This window comes from Cyanistes caeruleus, chromosome 1, assembly GCF_971803275.1.
Source record: "Cyanistes caeruleus chromosome 1, bCyaCae1.hap1.1, whole genome shotgun sequence".
NCBI lineage: Eukaryota > Metazoa > Chordata > Aves > Passeriformes > Paridae > Cyanistes > Cyanistes caeruleus.
In genome coordinates, this window is record NC_141701.1 from 108,112,462 (window position 1) to 108,125,407 (window position 12,946).

Sequence of the window (12,946 nt, forward strand, 5' to 3'; positions counted from 1 at the left end):
TTCTGCAAATGTGCAGCTGCTTTGTCAGCTTGGTCACACATTCCTGTTCAACTTGACAGCCCTGCCAGCTTTATAGAGTGCAATTCCTCATGTAATTGAAGGGATGCTTGGGAGTGGATACCTGCATATATAGTACTCTGTCTGCCCAGGATTTCTGTCTTCATGCTGGGAAGATAATACACTTATTCCCTATTTCCAAGTCTCTTGAGGAGTTCTAAAATCATTTGGCCACACAAGTGATTTTCTCCACAGAAAAGTAATGCCTTTCTGAATTACACCAGTATGCTTCCAATCAGATCTGTAAAAAAATATCATCAATAAAACAAACAAACAGAAATGCCCTAAGGCCCTACTTTGAACTATTTTTATCCTGTCTCATTGAAAGGGAAGTGTGTGTGCTGTGAGGACAGTTGGAAGAAAATTCTAGCATGTTGAAGATTTCCTTTGTTTAAAATGTCAGCAAATAAAAAAAGGAGATTGTCCCTGCAGCAATTTAAGGTGGTAGACAGTGTTAATTCTTTCTATTTTAAATGCTTATTTAATAACATTACCAGACTGAAATTACCTCTTGGACAAAAGTAATACAAGTAGAACAGATAGATTATATGCAGAGCAATTGAGTTGATGTTGCCATAGGAACCTTTATTTTTCTCTGGCAGTATTTTAACAGTGTAGCCTTAATTGCATTTAATAACATGTATAGTTTTTTTCCTTGTGAGCATGCATAACTGAAAGTCTGCAAAACTCAAAGCTACTGTGGTGATAATTTCTTATACCTGTAAAGCTGTGTTCAAGAAACCAAAGCATTTTCCTCTGCATAGCTTGACTGTGCCTTACCTATTTCTGTTACAGTAAAGCAAAGTGGTACCATTTGGGGAGTAGAATAAGTGATAACAGCCTAGAAGAGACACGAATGAGAGTGAACTTAATAGATATCTGCAAAATCATGAGTGACTGAAAAGGAGAGATGGACTGAGCATTCAGATTTCCAGAACTGGAAGCATCAAATTAGACTAGTAAATGTGAGTTGTGAAGCAAAAGGTGAGGGGTTTATACATCATGAGCAGTAGATGTGTGGAACTCCTTGCAAGAGAACGTTGGAGATGCTAAAAATGTGTGTGGGCTTAAGAACAGAGAGGATAAGTCATTCAAGAATTGCTAAAAGTGGCAGTAGCTGTATCTGTCTCAGGCTGTTTCTGAAAATAAGAAATCAGATGTTGGGAGGGCAGTTGTGGGAAATGTTGGACAGTTCTCTATTGCCTGCTCATGGCTATTCCTGTTGATGAAGTCTTTGGCTAGACAGACAGCAAAGACTTCTTTGATCAGACCCAGTATGGCCTCCTACCTTAATCTACTGGGATAGATTAAGTGCTTCTACTGGTGTTTGCAAAGGAATAGCATTTCCTAAAAGAGGGGGAGAAATGGGTGAAGACTATGTGCTGGTTTTGAACAAAATGGATGTCAGTCGTCTTGGTAGCTGTACCTGCATGTATTCAGACATGCTTTTTGAATTGCTGTGTTTGATGGTTTAATGCCATCTGTTCCCCAGGTTCTAGTCTGTCTGACCTGTGTTTAATATGACCTTCAGCATTTTTAGGAATAGAGTAGTGAAAATTTGGCCTAAACTCTTGTCTTCAGCTGTGAAACTTAGATGGTTGGGAAATAAAAAAAGGGGGCAGGAGGAAGTGGTTCATGGAGAGGGCAAAAAGTCGAAGCAGATTAGCTTTTTTTTGTGCAAGGAGAAAGGTTTTGCTGTCCTGATTTTGCTGATTCTTTTTTTTTCATTTGGCATTTCTTAACAGCAGCATGCATAAAGGGTTCTATTATATCAGACCAGAATAGTGTAACAAAGCAGTAACATAGTTTAATTTTCCATGGGGACGGCAGGCTTTTATCAAACTGTGTGGAGGAGAGTAATGGACTAGATTTTCATTATTAATGTACTGCATGTCTCCAGTGAATTGCAACAGTGTGATGCTGTTGTTCTGTGAGCAGTAGCAATGAGTTGTATCATCTTTCTTAGCAACGATTTTTGTTTCCAGTATGGAGGACTCCTTCCAGCCTGTAAAGCCAGAAACAGCAAAAATGCATTTTCTTCATCTCTGCATCACTTTTGGAGCCAGCTTGTCTCCATGGCAACACATTAGCCTGAAAGAGATGTGGAGACTGGGGAGGAAGGGAATGAGTTAGAACCAGCCGGGTGGTGGTGTGTGTCCCCAACGTCAGCGCATCAGCCTTTTGATAGGAGGATTTTGTTAACACCCATCCAAGGCTCCTGTGCAGAGCTTCTTTATTAGAGGAGCCGTCAGGGCATTTGCTTCCTTTCTGCATCCTTTTTCTGGTTTGTTTTTTTTTTTCCCTTCCAAATTCACCCTCCACACCCCCCTTTTTATTTTAGTTGCGGCCTCAGTGAAGATGTGCGGCTCATTTTCAGCTTCCCGTGAGCTGCCTTGTGCTCTGGCATTTTGCAAAGGCAGGAAGGCATGGCTGCATTTCACTTGACCTTAGCAGCGAAGTGAAATCTCTTGTATGTCACTGAAGGATACTGACTATGCAGAAATTTATTGAAGCAGATTATTATGAACTGGACTGGTATTATGAAGAATGCACGGATGGTAAATATTTCTTTCTAGTCTCTTGTTGCAGAATTTGGATCTTGTAAGATTGGAGCATCATTATTCAATGGTTTTAAAAAGGAAATACCCAGAAAAAGGCAACACCCAGGTGTAGCAGAGATGCCTGCACCTCTTTTGCACCTCAGCATCTCTTGTGAGTGTGCTGCAAGAGACTGCTGTACAGCTTTTTTCTCTCTGAAGGGAGTGGCAGAGCAGCATATGCTCTGTATGAGCTGTCTTTGGGCAGGGGAAAGAATATTCGAAAAGCTAACTATCTATAATAATTGAGGTGATATTAAATATACTGATGGTAAGATTGATTATTAATTCAGGTTTGAAGTGTGTGTTTTTTCTGCATTACCAATATCCTCTAATATGTATATATTTGATGTGTTAGTAAGCAGTACATGTTTTCTCTCTGGTTATTTGTGAAAGACATTAAAAATGTAGATTTTTAAAAGTGAGAAGGTTAACTTTTTGAATTTGAGGAATTACAAATTCTGGCAAGCATTATCTTTTGTGCTGTTTGCAATTTTTATGTAATGTTTGCTAGGGTGATTATTTCAAGAAACCAAATGTTTTCATCAGGCTTTTGATAGAAGGCACACAATAATAGGGTAAGAAATTGCTAAAACTGTATTCTCTGCAGCAAGAAAAAATCAAGATCCCTTATTGATGGCACTCTGAAGCAAAATGCAGCCTTTGGGAATGCAGAAGTTTTATATGGATTTTATTCCGGTTGGAGAGCTTATCTTAAATAAGGCAAGTGAAAGATCACAGTGAAGCAAAGCACAGAAAGCAGGAAGGAGTGTAGGCCCAGAGGATAATGTACATTTGTAATATACAAAGATAATTCTATGATAGTGCTCTGATAATAATACCAGAGGTGACAAAAATTGAATGTTTTTTTCATGATCTTTTGAGTGTTGTGTCTCCATTTGTTTCTCCGTACTAGATTTTGGAACTGAAAGCAGTTTCAGAAGCTCGAACTTAACACTTGAACTTATCTTCTGTTTGATTGATTATCCCTGTCCAGGTCTTCAAAGAGAGAGATGCATATTTATTTGAGAGATCTGACCATTTTAACTTGGATTGAATCCATTATGTAACCTTTATCCTCTAGGTTTAACCCTAGTAAATGCTGTAGCATCTGATTAATCTGCATGATGTAACAGCCTGATTTGGCCTGCATTTAGAAGCTTAAGAAACAGACCAGTTGTACGGTCAATAGAAGCTGTATCTTTCCCCAGGTTAAAGCTCCCACAGGTAGCTTTTTTTTTTTTTCCCAGCTGTTCATTTTTATGATCCTCTGTCTGTCTGGTTGAAGTGTCATGTGGAAGGGTGGTGTACCTGAATGTCTGAGCTAAGAGCTGATCTGCTCACCCATTTTGTTTTAAGCCGTGTGCTGCACTGGAGAAACTGTGGGAGTTCCATGTTAATGGAATAAGCAACAGGTGTTGGGCAAACATTTAAATACCTTGTGGGATGAGAGCCTCAGGTACACAGTAGTGGTTGGTCAGATTCTGGGCTTACAGGTTTTCCTGTCAGTGCTCAGCCCCTGCCCAGAATACTTCTTCCATGAGCTGAGATCTGCAGTGCCAGCTGGAGTATGTGCTGGCTGTCTGCTTGAAGTATTTGGGAAGTTGTTCCCTAAGAGAAAGAAGGGTTTAGTGTCTGATAGGGAAATATCTCTCCAGCAGGTAAGGTGTAATGCTTTTTTGCATTTTTTTATTACTACTGTTTTTTAAAGTATTCGTTTTTACATGATCAAAGGTAATGCTGTCAGTCCTGTCTTGGCCTCTCAGGTGAATGGCAGTCTCATAGGGTTCATAGAATTTTATGGGGTTTAGCTTTCTTTTGCTTTTTTTGAGTTCAGATGTGTGAAAGAAAGGAATATTTGAGAGATGCAGTGGAAGACACAGTCTTTGGCCTTAGATTCTGGAATATTCATTTGGGTTTAAAATGGTGTTTAAGGCATTTACCCTTGACAGAGAAAGGCATTCTAATTGTGGTAGCAGACAAAAGGCATCATTTTAGTAGAAATAGAGCTTTCCAAAAACCTGAAGCAGATGACATATTAAAAGAGATGCCTGTCTCTTGACTGTTTTTGATTTTTCTGCCATATGTTTGTTGATGCCAGTCATTTTCCTGAGATACTTTTTACCTTCGGTATAGTGAGATAGGCAGTTGTAGCTCAGCTGACCTGTTTGGAATATCTATTTTAAGACAAATTGAAGCACAGTTAGAGAGCCAATTTCTCTGCCATACATGGGCTCTCCAGAGCTCAGATGTATGTGTGCATTCAATTATGAATCCCACCCAGTTCACCCTTCACGATAAATATAACGGAAAATAGTGGGTGGTACATTAAAAGTAATAGGAATCTTCACAAGATAATATCCTGCAGAATTATCTCTCTGATGAAATTGTTCGTACATTCTTTGTCAGAGCCTCTGGGACTCAGATTTCCATTTAAAATGCATTACTTCATTTGGTTTCCTTTATTTAATAATTATTTTAACAGCATATCGTTTCTTGCTCTTCAAAGAAAAAAAACAGTCTAAAATTGTATGAGGATGTAAAGTTTTAATGTTATTAATTAAATTAATAGGTAAAGAAACGATTCGCTATTACCTCAGACATAATGAATTTCTATGCTGAGTGACAGTAGAGATGTCAGCTTGCATTTTGTGGTGATATTTTTTAAATATGTTGCAAAAGGTAAAATGCTCAAAATTTACAATTTATAAATCTTGACAGAGATTTTCTAGGGCTGGTATAATTAATTCTTTTACATAAGGTACTTTACAGAGTTTATTTTTGGTGGCAGTAGATGGAAATAGATAATAAAATGTCATACTCTATTTGAATCACTGGCGTTAACTAACATTACAATAAATTGGAACTTCTATAAATAACTACTACACTATGGTTTTTTGCATATATTTTCAATTATAATATTTTATAATATGCATGACACTTGTCACCTTACTTGGCCTTAACAAAGTATATTGTGTAGGTGGAACAGGGGAAGAGCTAGCCCTGTACTTCAGCAGGAAAATAGCTATTTTCATAGCAGACTTGAATAGAACCAGTGATAAAGAGGAAAAGCTGAAACTTTCCTATCTTACTAAGAAAGATAATAGTATAAAAGTTTAGTTTCATCTAAGTGTTTTTTAATAGAAAAAAAATGCATTCTTAAAAATCTTGCATGCAGCTGGGGTGAAAAAAGTTAATACTAAACCCCCACAAACTACCAAACAAGTAAACAAAAAGAGAAGAATATATCCATAGAAATTTTTATGAAGATGCTTGTTCCCTGCTTCTCTCTAAGTGCAATATTTTTCTAATGAACAATGCTTTCTAGAGAAATCCAGGCTGACTTTAGAGCAAATTATTTTTCCTGTGGTTTCTTCCATTACTTGTTTATTTCTACCTCAGCAGTTTATAACAATGCATGAGTTCAGTTGCCTACAATTCCAGATGATTTTGTGAATGTGCAATTGGGCTTTCCTCCTCCTTTCGTTGGCGCTGAGTTTTTGCAATTTCTTGTGGAGGAAATGGTGTCTTTCCCTTTCTTCCCCTGCCAGACCCACAGTGTGCCTGGTTTGTTACACATGCTAAACCTTCTAACCACTTTTATGTTTGCCTGAGCCACTCCATCTTGTTCTAGCATCCCTTCCTGTATTTATTTCCCACTCAGGTTGAAACATTTTTACCACCTGTTAAGTTTGCAGTTATTGTTTAGAGCTTCTCTCCTGTGTTCTGTTTTCCACTCCAGTGATACAATTATCAGCAAGCTCACTAACATTCTTTTTAACAATACTAGACAATGTTATTGCTTGTTCTGCTTGATCTCTTATGGGTGATTACTTATTGCCTTGCTCATGTTAGCGTGGTGACCCATCATCTCCCTCATACATTGGTCCCTTTTCTGTCCATCCCTGTGGACAGAGAAACCCTGGTGTTTCTCTGAATCTTAGTGGATGCTGGCACTGGGTATATTACTGAAATCTGGGAGAATCTTACAAATGCTTTTAACATGCAGTTTCTGAAACAGCTCTTGCTCTGTAGGTATGCAGCTAAAATGCTCATTCAGACTGATCTCATTGTGTTCTCATGTCTTTTATCTCTGTACATGATAAATATAGTTGAACCTTGTTTATATTCATGCAATTGTTGATATAATTTTCCCATTTTTCTCCTTTTTGCCATGCCACTTCTTTCTCTTTACTCCTCCTTCCTTGACTCTATACTCTCTATCAAGTCGCATAAAACACATAAGGCAGCACATATTGCAGCACAGAGATATTTTTTTTAAATTCTGTTCCATATCCAGATAAGTGTTTTCCCATCCATTCCATTTCTTTCCCTTTCTGCAAGAGTAACATGCTGTCCTTTTGGTTGAATGACAGAATATATTTTGTGGGGGATTTTGAAATAGTGGGAAGCATGAAACTTGTAAAAATTTGAACAAACTAATTTTGCTTGAACTGTGCATATTAAGAGGAAGCATACATTCCATAACCAGTTTATCTCCCTCCCTGAAGAGCCCACCCCAAAATACACACATTTCTTTGTCAGCATGTTTAAATCCAAGTGCTGCCATTTCATCTGCTGTTTTTAGACTTGTTGGTTTACAGAGAATCTCTTTGTTCTAGAAGCAGCATTGTTAGTAACAGTTAATTGTGCAGAAGTTAGATATTTTTATTGATAAGAGAAAGTTAAAATGATTTGACTGCGTTGGAGTTCCTTGGAAATAATGAGTCAGGATATGAGGGTTTGTTTGTATTGTGTCCAGCCTCACCCTTCTTCAGGCCAACTCCCAGTTTGTGTGTTTCCCGTTTCATGGCAGAGCTGCTGAATATACTCTGTACCTCAGTGCAGCCGTTGTACTGGCAGCGTGCTTGGAGCACTGCAAGCCCCTTAACGAGCTTCCTGACATGAGGTAAAGTTCTTCAGCTGCTCATTCAGACTGGGGATAAACTTCCCAGTGGTAACCCATAAAAAACAAATCTTCATTCTAGTATACTCTTAAAGTCCCTGAGTGTGTGTTTACAGAAAATATTAAAAATCTCTTTTGTATCTTTCCAGATTAGATTGTATATTTTCAGAATGGAATACAATGTAGCTTTTTTTCTTTGTATCCATAGCTGCTTATTGTTTGGTGTTTGTTGGAAACCTGGCTCCTAATCTTTAGCAAGTAAATGTTCCTGCACTGTTAAGGGGGTGTAATGCAGAATACATGAAAAATGAGCTGATAGTGTGAGGGTGAGGCATACATTCCTTCTCTACCCATTATAAATTTGCTCTGGCATTTATCATATGCTGATATCAAAATAGGAATTGCAACACGTTCTCTTAGCTTTTGAACGTCAGAGTCCTTCTGTGTGGCATGAGTTGATATAAGTCCCAGTTCAGAAGCCAACTTGTGGAAATGTTCAATTACTCTCCATATATTGACATGTGTTTTGGACAGCAACATACCTCCTTTCAGTGTGTCCTTCATAAATTAGGTGGTTAGCTGCAGTTGACTGCTTGTTAGGAGTATTAAAACTACAGCATGTTTGATGGGGTGGACTTTTCTGTCCCTAGGCTTTGAAAAGTGCTTCTTGCATTCTTTTAATATGTTTTATTGTTTTGGTTACTCTGTCAATTTCCATTTTCTAGCTACTGAAATGTGATAAATGGTCACTGAATGGCAAGTAGGTATTTATGACCTTTACTGTTGGATTGCAAGTATTTTTTAAAGACTTGATTCACTATTACAGGGAAGAACTGAAGACACAAAAGCTCTGAGCTTCAGAAACTAGAAGTAATCCTCATTATTAATAAAATTACATATTTTAAAGTTATGATATGGGGGAGAAGGAGACAATCCTATTTTTTTCCCCAGGTTTTTGAGGTTATTGCTGCTGCTGAATATTACACTAAATTTTGGCAGTCAAAGATCAAGTTGCTTTGAGTGGCAAAATCTTTCTTAATTCAGAAATTAGTGTTTCTTCCCTCAGCAACCACTTACATATGTGTCATATCCTTTGGCTGTTATTTATATACACATTGTTGCATTGTTTGCATATAAATATCAAGAGTTTAAGACATAGAACAGAATCATTCATCATTATTGTGTAAAAGTAGTTGCTTCCTTCCCATTTCATCCTACCCTCTTTTTCTTTACCACTAGAGAAATGGTGATAGTGAAATTGTTCATACATGACCCAAACTGTTAAGTTCTGCTGGACTGTAATGTTTGTCTGTCTGTTCCTAGCAGTTCTGTCCCCTCAGAGGAGGATGAGGTGCCTTTGCCTTGCAGTGCCCCCAATTTGCCTGCAAATGCTTTGCCCCATGATGTGGACAGAAATGCTTTAGCAGCAAAGGGCACCTGCTTGCTTACTTGCCATGGCAAGTAAGGGAGGCAACTTAGCAAACATTAAATATCTATGGCTACAAAAAGTTAAATAAGAAAGTTAGCTTGCCCTATGTGCATTATCAAGATTAGCAAGTAGAGCCTCTTGGAAACCAAGAGGTTAGAGCACAGGAGATTAGTTTCTTGTTGAACAGAGATGCATGCACCCTTGTAAATTCACTTGGGTGTCACATGTGGACTTGTGAGATATTTCTTTTCCCACAGTAGACTGAAGAGAAAATTGGCTATGGAAAACACGGTATTTGACAGATAATGGGATATGTCATTTAAGCTCTTTGTACCAGTGTAATCTCTCCTTTGTAGAAGCAATAAAAAAGCTCCTTTCCTCAGCCTAATTCTTCACTTAATGCTTCTAGCGTGTGGTGCATCCTGCAGTCAGACTGTACTGCACAATAGCCCTGGGTATCAAGATATCTCTGCTAGGTGGGACTGACAAGCTCAGGCTGTTCACAGCTCCAGTGTGGTCTTGCTGCATTGGGCAATGGGAGAGGTGATTTATGACTCTGTGCTGGTGCACACCCTTCCCCAGGTGTGACAGTCAGAGGCTGGGTCAGACTTCCGTGTTGAGACACCTGCGGGGAGCTACCACTTCACTCATAAGAGCAGGGGTAGAAGAGAGGGAGCCTTGTTGATGTGAGGAGTGTCAGAGAAGGTCTTTCAGTCCGCTGACTTTGTGTGAAATATATTAGTGGGGCTTTTGAGCAAAAACTGGTTACTGTCAGAGTGGGTCTGAGGAGCAACATAAACCTTCTAGTAATTATTAGACAGATGGTCTCTTCCCTCCTCCAGCCCATCTGTACAAGTCAAAGCTATTGCACTAAGGACAAGTGCTCAGTCTCTCCGGAGTTCCCCGGCTGAGCATGTAAGTGAGGAAAGATGGTATCCTGCTTTGTGGAGACCTTGCTCTGCTCTCCCCAAAGATACAGCCTCCGAGGGAATGACTTCCTATCGCCTGTGAAACTAAGGCATCGTTTCGTGTCTATCTGGGATAACTGCAGCAATGTCAGTAAACGAAGAGGAAAGCTATGAATATGACTATGAAAAGGAAAATGAGAGGAAACGCACTTCTAACAGGCAGAGCCTTGATATCTTGGAAGAAGGTACTTTTCACCTTTTATTTTTAATCTTTCATGGTGATAGCATGTGGCAACATACAAGTGATTTGAGTGATATTTGTGATTAAATAGACAAAATTTTGTCTTTTACATGTGTAGCCAGTATTTTGGATGATGTATTCATCTAATATCTAAAGATAAATCTTAATTTATGTATACTTCTTTAAAGAAGAAAGGCATGATCAACAGATAGAGGCTGTGCAATACCTATTTTATTTTAATGAAACAGAAATTGGGAAATGTTCTCTCTCTGGAATTGCAGTGCATTTTTTATATGTGCACAATGTGTGTGTCTTATGAAACTGTATATTTTAGGTTGTCGTTCCCAGCAGGTGCTTCTAGAACAGAGCAGCAATTTTGTGCTTATCCATGAATTTGAAAGCGCATAGACAGAAATAATCCAAGTGTGGGGTCTTGTGATTTAAATTTGCAATATAAAAACCAACCCCAAAATGTACTTTCGTAATTTCTGGAAATAATGGGCAACTGGCCTGTTCAGAGGGAAGTGAGAATGTATGTGCATTGAAAATCCTCCTGTGCACCTGCTGTATAGAGAGGGAACCCATTCTAGGGCTGCTTTGAGCCAATTTGGTAACCCTTTTTAGGGTTTCAGGTAGCAAAAGCTGGATGCCCCATTCCTGTTATTTCAGGTGCTGTAAATTTTGCTCTGAAGCAGTAGTTTTATGGTAGAGAATTGTTACTTCCAAATAAGCTATTGTAAAGCTAATGTTGTAAGGATGCTTTGAAGGATTGTTAGCACAGAAAATGCAATGTGCTATGCATTTACATCCTTGTTCACCTCATGGCTAACAGCTCCTGTGTCCAGAGTTCCTGGTGAGTGAACCATGCTCTTTGAATGCCATTGCATAGAATTATCCTGTAAAAAATCCCTCACCATCAAATATCTAACCTGGTTTTCAGATTTGTGTGTCTTTGCAAAAAAGAAAGGTACTGAAGAAAATACTGGTAAAAAGAAAATTTAAAACTGGAGATGGGAATGGAAAGGAGGCTTATCAAGAGAGGCCAGCTGACATGTTTTTATATTTTATTCCTATTTTTTTAGCAATTGAATTATTGCTGAAGCATGCATCATGCTGTTCTTATTCTTTCTGCTGACTTTACCTTTCATCCAGATCTAACAGTCTGAAGATGTTCTTGTTGATTTTGAGAGGGGGAAAAGAAAAAGTTGAATTCTATCTGGGATAAATTTAGCCCTGTCTTTCTACAGAGTCTTCCCCTCAAAAGCTCAGTATGTGTTTGAAATGTCTTCTAAAGATGCCTTTTCTTCTCCACTTATGCGTTCATGTCACCTACACACTCAGTGTAGCAGAGATACAGATACACAAAACCTATATATGGTATTTCTATGTATCTTTGCACGTGGGAGTGCTTGCAAAGGGTAGTATTTCTCTAGGAGATTGGGTGAGTCAGTCCATTCTGTAAGTAAAGCAGATGGAAACACCAGCATGCAGCCTTTTCATCCTGAACAAAGAAATGTCTTAGCTATATCTGGCTGTAAATCTGGTACCAGAAATGGGAAATCAGAGGATATGCTTCACTTCAACCATTTATAATTACTGAAAAGAAGAAAATCAAAATTGTATGATTAAGACTCCTTAACTGTTTGACCTATTCCATGTGCAGGATGTGTACTTGACTGTTATTTGCATAGTCATTTTGATGTAGTGAGGTTTTTCTCTGTCCTGACGTTTAGATGCTGTAACTCCTCTCAGTCCTTTTTCTGGAGCCTGTCACAGAACTAAAGTTATGCCTGGCAGCATTACAGTCAGCTCTCTCGAGGAGAGTGGAAAGCACCTTCATAAGGATCTGGGCAGAACAGTCCTTTAAAAGTTGACAGCAATATGTTTACTTTTCATTTGATAAGCTGGCCTTGGGGTTCACTGCCGTGAAACTTTGCTCAGGGATATCTGTTGATAGTGTCTACTCAGATTTTCTTCATAAAGGAACGTGAGCTGTGAAAGGACAACCCATCAGCTTCCTTTGATTAGTGATTTGTTGGGTCAGCTGTTTCTGAAAGGGAGCTATGTTTTGATTCTTGCTTTTGCAGCTGGGATAGGAAAAGACACCTAGGACCTATGATGGCAGCCATTTCCATTTACTAATGTAGTAGTTTAAAAGTCCTAGCTATCTAAAGTACTTAGTAAATGCAGGCAAAGAATCTGTCTCAAGTTCAATTAAAAAGAAAAAAATAAGTAATCGGATCACTATTAAAATCTTACATCAGGGGTCTGCCTTTCAGAAAATGTAAAATACAGTAGGATGGAGGCCATTCAGGGCTCTGAACTCTGTGAATGCTAGGGCAAAAAAGATGGGGAGGAGTCATTCTTGAAAGCTTTGGCACAACCATTCCCTCCCAAAGAGTTGGAATAGGAAAAGATCACATATTTAAGAAAGGAAACACCTGACAATGTGTGGCTTACAGGCTTGCATTTTCATTTTAGGATTTTTAAAGATGTACAGTCCAGATTCTGGTTTAAATTTTTCATCCATATATTAGTTACATTGACTCCAGTCTAAACATTTTTTGATGAGAAATGAATGGAAGAGAATGTCAAGACAGTAACTCAGTTGCTAGTAGTAAAAAATCCTGCAAAAAATTTAACTTTGAAGAGAAGAGCTATCCTGAGGTGTATCTGTAAATGATGTATGCATTAAGGCAGTTAAGAGAACTAAGGTGTTCTGTCCAGAGACTTTTTCTTATTTTCTTAATTTCACTTTGTGTCTGTATTTTCCAAGTTACCACATTTGATCTATTTATGCTAATAGAA

The 12,946-nt window shown here is 38.4% G+C and overlaps 1 protein-coding gene across 9 annotated transcripts in view; it reads left to right on the top strand.

The window, feature by feature from the left end:
* The window catches only part of TRAK1 (trafficking kinesin protein 1), a 122,395-nt gene that overhangs the window by 64,202 nt on the left and 45,247 nt on the right, over positions 1 to 12,946 (top strand). For 2 of the 9 annotated variants that reach the window (XM_023919382.2, XM_023919383.2), the window contains exon 1: positions 2,178 to 2,615. The exons of 5 other annotated variants lie outside the window; for them this stretch is intronic. In XM_023919382.2, the coding sequence (XP_023775150.1) occupies positions 2,552 to 2,615 (64 nt within the window). In that variant the 5' untranslated portion in view covers positions 2,178 to 2,551. Of the gene's footprint in view, positions 1 to 2,177; positions 2,616 to 9,831; positions 10,143 to 12,946 lie in introns of those variants that run through there. 2 more of the 9 variants (XM_086848693.1, XM_023919381.2) reach the window with 2 other exon arrangements.